Source organism: Antedon bifida, chromosome 2 (genome assembly GCF_963402885.1).
Source record: "Antedon bifida chromosome 2, ecAntBifi1.1, whole genome shotgun sequence".
NCBI lineage: Eukaryota > Metazoa > Echinodermata > Crinoidea > Comatulida > Antedonidae > Antedon > Antedon bifida.
The window spans coordinates 8,195,257-8,206,258 of NC_136227.1; the positions used below are offsets into that span (position 1 = coordinate 8,195,257).

At 32.8% G+C, this 11,002-nt stretch overlaps 1 protein-coding gene across 1 annotated transcript; it reads right to left on the reverse strand.

The window, feature by feature from the left end:
• Nucleotides 1-379: 379 nt before the first annotated feature.
• LOC144836170 (plasminogen-like) lies at nt 380-10,655 on the reverse strand. The gene is made up of 7 exons (XM_078691397.1): nt 10,526-10,655; nt 7,087-7,116; nt 6,627-6,881; nt 6,328-6,357; nt 5,699-5,953; nt 1,652-1,882; nt 380-1,261 (listed from the first exon to the last, which is right to left on the reverse strand). The coding sequence occupies exons 1-7, from the start codon at nt 10,587-10,589 to the stop codon at nt 1,002-1,004; spliced, it is 1,125 nt and encodes a 374-aa protein (XP_078547523.1). The 5' UTR covers nt 10,590-10,655; the 3' UTR covers nt 380-1,001.
• Nucleotides 10,656-11,002: the final 347 nt, after the last annotated feature.

Consider the following 11,002-nt stretch of genomic DNA (forward strand, 5'->3'; position numbering starts at 1 on the left):
ATTTATATAAGTCTGCTAATTTCCAGAATAGTAACTATAGAACTGAATATATGTCCTTATCTTTATTGTTTATCTGTAGTAAATCACTAATATTAAACAATGTTTCATTTCATTTTAAATTTAGCTTTTATTTACTTCTTTTCACATACAATTTACCGTACTTAAGAACAATTTACTTACTTACGACAAATTGTACCTTCTTCCAGAAAATTGTTTTAAAAAAGTTTAATAATTTTGAAAGCAGAAAAATAAGCCTAAATAAGTAAAAAACATGCAAACATTACAACTTGAAAGACAAATATCCAGGAACAATAAATGAGTGACCGTTAGGAATTATACAAATTAATACACATGACTTGGGTATGACACACTTTATTAAAAAAAAAACAGAGGGAGGATTAGTGTAAATCGGAGCTTGTAATGAAGTTTAACCACATTGCACAAACATCTTAATCGGATTTTTTTCTCCATTAATCTAATGTTCTCCTGTTTAAGATTACTTAATATGATATTTGTTAGAGTAATGCAAGAAGATCAACATACATTTAGATAATTAGATCAAGTAAGGTCGTTTTCCCGCAGCCATAACAAACATTATTGGTTATTTATTCAGATACCGTAGTTAGGCCTAATAAAAATAAAAATGTGCGCATGAAAAATAGTTACCGTAACTACAATTTCCCAAATGCAAACATTTGTCCTTCAGGTCAAAAGTTAAAAAATAATCTTATTTACTTTAACTTATAAAGGATTTAAATCAAAAACACGGTCTAAAATTAAGAATAGATCGGGATATTATATATTTCCCAATGATAAACAGCAAAAGAGCTTTCGAGTAAACATTAACTTCGAATATCATAAAAGGTTTTACAGGAATGAAATATTTTAATAAAGGCTAATTACGGCATTGGAAATGACAATTAATGTTAATCTACAAATAATGTAAAGTTAATCATTTTTTCAAAAAGAGGATTTAGGTATGACCATCATAAAGTGTTACATTAGCCACATGTGTTTTTAGCATTACCCACGTTACAATATTCCCATCGTTTACTGCTATCGGTTGTATAACACCATGCAGTGTTTACATTATCGGGGTTTCGACAGTAGTTGTGATTACCTAATCCAAATGTTGGGTAATTTGCTGGTGTCCTTGTGTGTTTGTGTGGAGACTGCGAGGTCCATTGCTGGCACTTCTTTCCACTCTTTGTGACACTTACAAAGCCTCGATAGTCCTTTGCATGTCCATTCGTATAGCACTCTGGCGATGAGTAAAAAAGAAAGTCATATAGACTCTGATTTACCAATGACAATGATCAAAGTTAATTGTGTATACATTCAGATAAACATCATTCGCATATCGGTTTAAAAAAATAAGTGAGCAATTTTAATTTTGTATCAGTATAATTATTTAAAAATGAATTTACCATAATTGAAGAATAGTGTTTACGAATAATAATTTTTACTTTATTTATTACTAAATCAGTGGTGAATGTATTAGAATAAGAAACAGTGTCTTTGCTTAGGCTAATGGTTTGCCAAATATCCGTGTTTTGATTCGATGCTTAGAATCTCAGACAAAATGCAGATTATGTTCTGTTCTTTAGATGATCTTTGCAAATAAGGGATTATTTAAATTACTAATATTTACCACAATGATCTCCTGGATTTCCAACATTACAGTATTCCCATGCTGCGTTTTGAACATTTGTATAACACCAAGCTCTACTTTTTAGATTTAGTGGGCTCCTACAGAAGTTGTGATCACCTAAACCGGATGCCCTGTATGTAGTTACTGAGGACCAACGCTGGCAATTCTTTCTACTGACTGTTACACTTACTGAGCCCCGATAGTCATATGCATTACGCTTCTTATAACATTCTGTATGACGAAAAGAGTAAACCTTTCAATTAGGAAAGAATTATTACCTCCGCTAGGGAGGTTATGTAGTCGATATCGTGTGTCTGTTTGTTAGCAGCATTACTAACAAATGTATTGCAAGATCTTTAACAAATTGAAAACACAGATAGATATGTGGTCACGGACCACTCCATTACATTTTGGAGGCAATCCGGACCGAATCTCGGTTGGGGCGACTTTTTCTCATTCTCACAGATTTCCTCATCTTTATCGTTTCAAATTAATTAAATTTCAGCATATCACCGGGCGGTTTAGAATTATTTCTGTGCCAGTGATGTTTATATATTTTCCGGAGAAATCTTATGTAGGGGAATTTTACAGTAGACGGAGGTATGCACTCTAGCTTTTCCAGTCGGAAAGCCGCGTTGGTAACGCATCACTGATTTCATTCATTGTGAGGGCGCGCTTCGTGGAAAATGTTGGAATTTTTGCTATTTTAGTACACTTAGAAAATGGTATAATTTTGATATTAAATGAAATCAATAAACGTATTTCAATAGTTGAACTACAAGCGTAAATAATGATAAAAACTGTGATCTAAATTCCACAGATTTTTTGTTTCAAGAAATATCATTATTTCATGTATAAACTTTTTTACTTTCATTTTTTTTTAAATGATGGTAAAAAATCATTAAATTTCATATTTTCTAGATAAGGTTTCAAAGCGAATTTAAAATCCTTTCAAGATAAACTATTAAGCTATCTATTAAAATAAAAATCTAATTTTAAGCTTTCTTGGGATGCAACTCCCACTAATCAAACCAAACCTACTACATTTCTGTTCTGTTTCGATCGAAAAATCGCCATTTTGAAACTTTGTTTACGTTTTACGAAGCTGGTACGAATCGTCCCGGACCGAATCGTGTCTGTGTTCAATACGGTTTTCATGCAGGTGTATTACGTCATAGGCCTAAGATTTCAATTTGCTCCCCGATTATTGTTCTATTTGGTTTCTGAGCTAGGAAAGGCTACCTACTATAATTACTTACTTGATTTCTAGCCTAGCTAGGCCTAAAAATAGTATTTTCTAGGCCTAGCTAGGCTGAGTAATTCTGATATAATACTATATTAGATAGGTAGGCCTACCCTAGTGAGTGTTAATAATAGTAGCTGGGTATTCTATAGTCTAGGCTGGTGGTAGGTCTATCCCAGCTCTGCTCATATACCAAGCAAGAAGAAGCCTGAAGGAGAAACTAGGCCCAGAACAAATAAAAAACTGTTAAAAAAACAATAAATGGAAAAACAAAAAAAATTTTCAATTTATATATGGGGAATGTTTTATAAAATTGGGCATGTTTGTTTCAGAGACTCAAACGTGTATTTTTATATGGTCATGTTTTTAAAAAAGATAATTATGGGCCCAGCTGAAACCAAGATATAAAAATATAAGTCCATCATTTACTTGAGTATTTTTACAGTGATTGGTTGGTACTCAGTATTTCAGTATCTGGCAGTAAATGTCACACTTGTATATAAATATTACTTTATTAGATACAACTTGCATTTCACACACCAATTTTTTGTTTACGTATACAGAATGTGAAAAAGCAGTTTTTAATACAAATATCTTTCAAACAATACTGATATAAATAGTAAATACTACTACTGTATATAAAAACTTGCTTTTATTTAAATAGCACCTTGTTCATCAAACATAACAAACTAGCTAGGCCTATATCATATTAACTTACGTGCATCTTACGGTTGTACTGATTTTATGATTGTTTTATATGTTTATATTGTATGTATCTGTGTGACTCTGGTTAATAAAGTAAATCAATCAATCAATTGCAACTTAATTTATATCTTATCATTGACTGATCTGAAACGCTTCTAAAACTTGAATGCGTATGAATGTATATGTTATATTATTATTAGCGAATAAAATGAAAAACTATCAGCTGCAGCAATGATATTGAAATCGAGAAAACCATTACAGCTTCCACCGTCCAACCTCATATTGAAGAACGAGACAGAAAATCGTCGAGTCTTGATACCAACAAAAAACCTAAAATGAAAATGAATAGCTGAAATGTAATGAATGAAACTATTTAAATAATTGTCACTATGATATGAACAAAACATTGCATCGTTATACAGTATAATTATTCAACAACCTGAAAACATTTTCAGATATAGGCCTACCATGAAAAAGCAGCAAATACAAAATTTCCTTATGTCTGTTTATTGTAATAATTATTAATATTATAAATAAATTGTACCCCTCAGTTGTCAATAATTTTACTATAAATAAATATTTAACTATAGAATAGGTAGGCCTATACCTGTTTCAGGCTGCGATTTGCTTAATTATCTTTTTAAAACTTCCCAATGCATCTTCAATATAGAGTAGGATTGTAACGATACTTTAATAATACTAAATTGTAACTAAAGTATTTAAATTATTAACAGAACATGTTACTAGGCCTAGGCCGATATAATACGACAACGATCCACCAGGTCGTGCATATACTCACCTACAACAACCACAATCAACACACCATGCACCACACACGACGGAACTAGTGCCGCGAGACGTAACAATATATGACATGAGGACCTTTTTTAAAATGTTCGCTATAGGAAGCTTAAATAGGGTTTCAAGCCAATTTTAACGTAAAACAGACTATTGATACTTACTCTATCCATATACGTCGGTTTTTTGGTAATTCACTGTATGGGATGCAAATCCCACTAATGGAAAATTTGTAAACAAACACCTGTTAGAAAACTTCAGTTTTGACGGACGCACACGAACTTTGGAAAGAAATTGTCGCTGACAACAAATCCAACAAATTATTCAGAAAATTAGGTGACCTGCGACATCTTAAACATATAAGGAACTGATCTTACCATATATGGTTAATTTTTCGCCTACTAATGTTTATTAAACAGCTATTAAATGACATATACTTTATGCTAATGTTTTCGCGCGAAACGTTGATGCTTCTGTGCCGAGAGAGGGCTTCTAAAATTTATGACGTCATGCGAAGTCGAAAATTCAGCGATAACGGTCATATTTCCCAACGCGGCTCTCCGACTGTTTCTAGTTTATATCGTATACAATAACAACCATAAGCCTTACAGGAATTAAGAAAATAAAAAAATATTGATTTCTTTTTGTGTCACGACATATAATGGCAAATGTTTACAAAGCTTTCTTATTTATGCTGATAGGCCTATATTACGATTATGTATTGTAGTTTTACACTTTTAAATTATTATATTTACATTGTATTATATTCTGTAAATTAAACAATGTACTGTATAACTATCTTTACCTCAATTGGCGGAAGATCCCCAGATTACATGGGTAAACTTATCTGAATATATATATATATATATGTATAAATCCAAAGGCAAATTACTGAAAAAATGACAATGCTGTGGGTATCAGTGGCTGGATCTCAATAGAGATACAAAACAAAAAGCGAAAAGCTAAATCAAAACGATAAGTAAAACAGCCAGAAAAGTTAGTAGAGCTTTCGGGAAACACTAGCCCTTCATCAGTGCAAGGCAAGTAAAAGAAATATATATATATATATATATATAAATCCAAAGGCAAATTACTGAAAAAATGACAATGCTGTGGGTATCAGTGGTTGGATCTCAATGGAGATACAAAAAAAAAGCGAAAAGCTAAATCAAAACGATAAGTAAAACAGCCAGAAAGTTAGCAGAGCTTTCGGGCAACACTAGCCCTACATCAGTGCAAGTGAAAGGATTTGGATAACGTCATAGTATAAGAACTGGCAAGTATATATATAACATATTTACCACAATATGATCCAGGTTTACCAACGTTGCAGTATTCCCACCTTTTTTTGGAATCGGTTGTATAACACCAAGCAGTTTTTGAGTTATCTGGGTTTCGACAGAATGAGTGATCACCTAATCCGGAAGTTGGGTAATTGTATGGTGTTCTTGTGTGTGATTGTGGATACTGCGAGGTCCATCGTTGACATGTTTTCCCACTTACTGTCTGACTTACGACGCCCCGATAGTCCACTGCATTTGCTTGATTAAAACATTCTGATGAGTAATTGAGGCATCGTTTTTAGTTTTAAATGATAATCAAGCTGCGAATTGAGGGAAAGTTTAGAACTGATGTAGGTTGAATGCAATATTGCACTCTACAAAATAAAAACTCAACGTCTGACAGGAGAGCCTTCATTGATGTCTAATTACAGTACTAAGCATTTTTTAATATTTTGTCATCGCATACAATCACACATTCATTTTTAATGAAAATTATGAAGTCGCATTGGGACTATGTTGATTGTACACAGAATGATACACAGTCTAATAATATATTTAAAAATCAAAGATGAATGGAACACAATGTCAATGAATTAGTAGCAGTAATGCATGTAAGCCTACTTAAGTAGGCATACTAAATACCATACCCTCTCCCGTTCTTCTTTTCCCGTCGCCATCTAAGTAAAAAAAATGTTATAAAATTATTATTCAAAAAATAATACTTGTTTTATTGTAGGGTGCTTTTTTTTAAACAATATTTCGTGAGCATCAACCATCCATATACATCTTATCATTAGAAGCTCTCTCTTTCCAAAATGAATAAATAAATAAATACGAACACAAATACATTAGTTAAATAGTGAACTGACTGACTTTATCACAATTATAAGAATAAACATTAAACTATTGGTAACACACAAAAAATGACATAACATGACATATTTACCACATTGTTCTCCAGGATAACCAACATTGCAGTATTCCCACCTTTTTAGCGGATTGGTTGTGTAACACCAGGCAGTTTTTTCGTCATCTGGGTTTCGACAGTAGTTGTGATTACCTAATCCAAATGTTGGGTAATTTGCTGGTGTCCTTGTGTGTTTGTGTGGATACTGTGAGGTCCATCGTTGGCATTCACTTCCACTGACTGTTACACTTACATAACCTCGATAGTCCTCTGCATTTCCTTTCCTATAGCATTCTGATGATGAAACAAGAAACAGTTTAATGAACGCAGAGTTGCATTTTTGCATTTGGGCAACGGATACAAATTGATATACGTTAATATGTTACAAAATAATAATGATTTGATTGCGGAGTGTTATTTTTTATTTTGTGAGGGTCAACATCCATATATAAATCTGACCAAGTGTTTATTATTGTGGAATTAATTACTGATGACGTACCGTTCTTTCCTATTATTCCTGTTCCTTCACCTAAAAAAACAAAGAGATAATTGAATAAAAAAGTATAAGATATAGGTACATATAGCAGGTATATGAAAAACAAAAACAAGCTTAAATTTGCCAAAATGTTTAAGCATTTCTAGTAAACACACTTTTTAAATAAATCGTAAAAAAAAAATAAAAGTTTTTTTTATTGTTTCTTTTGCCTATCTAGATATTGAAGTATTCCTTAAAATAACAAACTAATATATTTTGGCATATTTAAGGGTGTCTAGAAAACTCAGATCTGGAAAACTCAGATGTCAGATATATCTAAGTTTTCTAGATCTTGAAAACTTAGATATCTTACTGTTCTAGATCTAGAAAACTCAGATATCAAGATCTGAGTTTTCTAGTTTCAGAATAGAACTCGTACCCACACCAACTCGTACATACCTAATTTTTAAGCCTACATTTTAACGGTAACGTGCACTGTATTTTTTATGATTTAAGCCGTAGGCCGCTTCTACATGTTACAATATTAGTAAGAAACGTACACAGTAATCGGTTTTAATAATACTCTAGTATTTCAAATGACCTACCCTCTGATTAATAAGGCCAAAAAAATTATTGTGTTGGCCACGCCCGACCGACCCTAAACCGACGAAAATGAAGGTCGCCTTTTTTTTCCTTTTTTTGTGAGCCAAACGGCAATTGTGAAACCAAATGGTGAAAAATATTGTCTTATTCACCAAATTGGCGAAGTATATATTTCACATCCGCCGGACGTGTACAAAACGAAGCGTGCAGCCAACCGTGAATCAATCACGTGATAACCGGAATACGCGATTATCAATTTTTGGAGGATCCAAGTTTTAACTAAATAAACACTTTGATTAACATAGTGGTTGAGACACATTTTTAATTCTCTTGTGGGATGGGCTGAGATATGGAAACTTTCTTTAAAAATAAGTAAATGTAAATCTTTGTGTATCACTTTGAAAACAAAGCCTATTATAACCAAATATAAGTTGAATGATCAGGAATTAGATTGTGTTAATTTTCTAAGGGATTTAGGAGTTTTAATTGATAGTAAGTTAAATTATTGTTTACATGTTAATTATGTTGTATCTAAGGCAAATAGAATGCTGGGTTTGTTATGGAGGAACTGTAGATTCATAGGCAATGGTGGAGCATTAACATCATTGTACCGTTCAGTCGTGCGCCCCCACCTGGAATACTGTTCAGTCATATTTAATTCAATTTCTTGTACTCAATCTCGGCGTATTTATAATGTTCAGAACAAATTCATTAGATTCCTTACTCGCACTCGTTTTTTTATACAACTCATTCAATTCTGTTTATGATTGTTCTCTTGTTGCTTTGTTTAAGTTGAATATACCAACTCGTACTCGCAGCAAGTGTTTGCTTCACGTTCCTTGTGGTCGTGTTGAATGCACAAAACGAGGTATTTTTCCAATAGGGTTGGTAAAAACTGTCCATAATAGGTTACTTTTCTGTCCATAATAGGTTACTTTCTGTCCATAATAGGGACTAGAGGGCGCTGTTGTTTGTCCATAATAGGTAACTTTCATAATTGGCTGTCCAAAATAGGTGACTTTTTGTCCACAATAGGGGATTTTATTGGAGTAGTGCGCCATCCATTGTGTTGTCCAAAATAGGTGATTTTGTTGGCGTACTTGTACGTTCGTAATTTATTTCGCGAGTAATAGTAATAGTTAAATACTAATTTGCTTTCTCTTCAGACTTCGAGGCGGCCTAGGCCTAGGAGGCCTAATTAGTATAATTATTTAAGTCTCTGTAGCCTCTAGGGCCTATGCTAGGCCTAGTCCTGTTAGTTAGGCTACCTCAGGCCTACTACTACTAGCCTAGGCCTAGCTAGAGTCCATTTGTTATTGTCCACTAATGAAATGTGAGCTTTTTTTTACTAGGCCTAGCTTACAGCAGGGGGTACCTCCCTGCTACAGTAGGAATACAAATGACATGGGCTCCATATTAGGTAGATAGGTGGCGCTAGTTCCGTTTCGCACCTGTTTTTATTTCGACTTCCTTTTGACTCCAAACTTGTTAAGTAACTTATTGTGAATACCACACCTTAGAATTTGGCCTCATAAGTACTTTTATGAAGAAGAATCACATAAAAAGTAGCAAATAAATCCTTTAAATTCATGATTTTACAGACATGTTTCTTGTATACCGTTCGCGAATTTAGCATACTGGAAGTTCAATATTTTCGTTTCTATGGAGCGCCAAAAGAGCAAATATAATAGATGGTTAAACACTCAGTGGAATGCGTCTTCTTTTAATGCATCTATTATTGAAATACACGTTTAATTTCAATATATTTTGTCAATAAAAATGCTGTAACATGTTACTGCTAATAATGTGCTGTTTTCAAATATCAACAGACCCTAAATCGGCATCACTACCTAGCCTGGCCTAAGAGGAATATTATTTAGATCATTGAGGTATAAACCTACAGTACATGTACTATGATGATGAATTTGTAGATTTTTATTCTTAAAAGTTAACGAAAACCATGTACAGTATCAACAGTAACATTGCATTGCAGTTATCTATTTTTTTGTTTTTTTTATTATTTTAATATGAATATTTTACAGACTAACATACTATTTTACTCGTAACTCTATACTGCCTAACTGCAGGTCAGGTCTGGCGGACTAGTCGCTATACAGTCTTTTAGTTTTACTAATACCACTGCCACCACCGCTTTGTAGGTACCCAACGGTACAGAGGGTTAATCGTTATAAACTTCGAACATCGTATCGTGAACATAATTCGTAGCCTTTTGCTCAAGGGTACGCGTTGGTAAACTTCGGCTCGAAGAAAATCTTAACATTTTGGTCCCTGGATGGAATTTAATTTAATTGATTTATTTGACCAACAAAACATAGTATACAATGTACAAAGATGAATTGGTCAGGGAATGCTAAAGTAATACGATTACTGTAACTACAAGAGTCAGCAGTCCCATGATCTTAACTAAAATAAATATAAAATTTTATAAACAAATAAGTATAAAGCTGTGAGTATACAGAAAAAAAAGGAACAAATATATGATACACAAACAAATTGAATTAAATATACAAAAAAAAAAGAATTAAAGATAATTATCAACATGTCATATCACCCTGTTGGGATGGAGCCGAAGGAGAGAAAATAGCTGATGTACAAGAATCGTTCAAACATAATTGATAATGAATTCTACAAATGGCCTAATTTATTCTAGTGGAAGTAAACCACCACGACCTAGGCTGGATGGTGAACGGTGATATCCACCCTATTATTTTATAGAATAGAAATAATAAATAGTAACATAAAATACTTAATAAAAACCTTCAAAAACATGTCTAGTGGTATACCGTAAACTAATAACGGAACCCACATCATCATAATAAATAATATTTGTTTCACTTACTTCGACGAGCATTCCAAATCAATAGAAACACGAATATCAATGATGATGTTAGATAACTCATCATTATTATTACTGTAGGAAAGCAACCAGTCACTGTCTCAATCACTCAAGTCTGTCTCGATAGTCTGCAGACAGTGCTAACTTTATATAGGCCTACATTTGAATAACCATTCTTATCTGATCTTAAAGTTCCTGTAATTATTATTAATATAGAAAGAAGTAAACCAATCAGACAATAAGCATTTTTTTTTTCATATTTGTTTTTCTATTATACACGTTTTATAACTGTACCATATTCTATCTGATCTTGATTTTCCTGCAATTATATTATTAAAGAAATGAATACTTGTTCTCAACCTTTTTAAATAATTATCAGAAAGGAGTGTTGTTCTTGTCATTGAACAATAGCAATTTTGTTCGAACCGTATAATTGTTTACCGTGCCAAAACTTTATTCTTTATCGTTGTTTTATCAATA

Bases quoted from the DNA above. Each gene is read 5' to 3' on its own strand.
- LOC144836170 (XM_078691397.1), bottom strand. From the start codon at position 10,589: ATGATGAGTTATCTAACATCATCATTGATATTCGTGTTTCTATTGATT. The intron at 6,358-6,626 runs GTAAATATGTCA...TTTTTTACTTAG, and splicing joins TTATCCTGGAGAACAATGTG to ATGGCGACGGGAAAAGAAGA. The intron at 5,954-6,327 runs GTATGGTATTTA...ATTACTCATCAG, and splicing joins GAAAAGAAGAACGGGAGAGG to AATGTTTTAATCAAGCAAAT.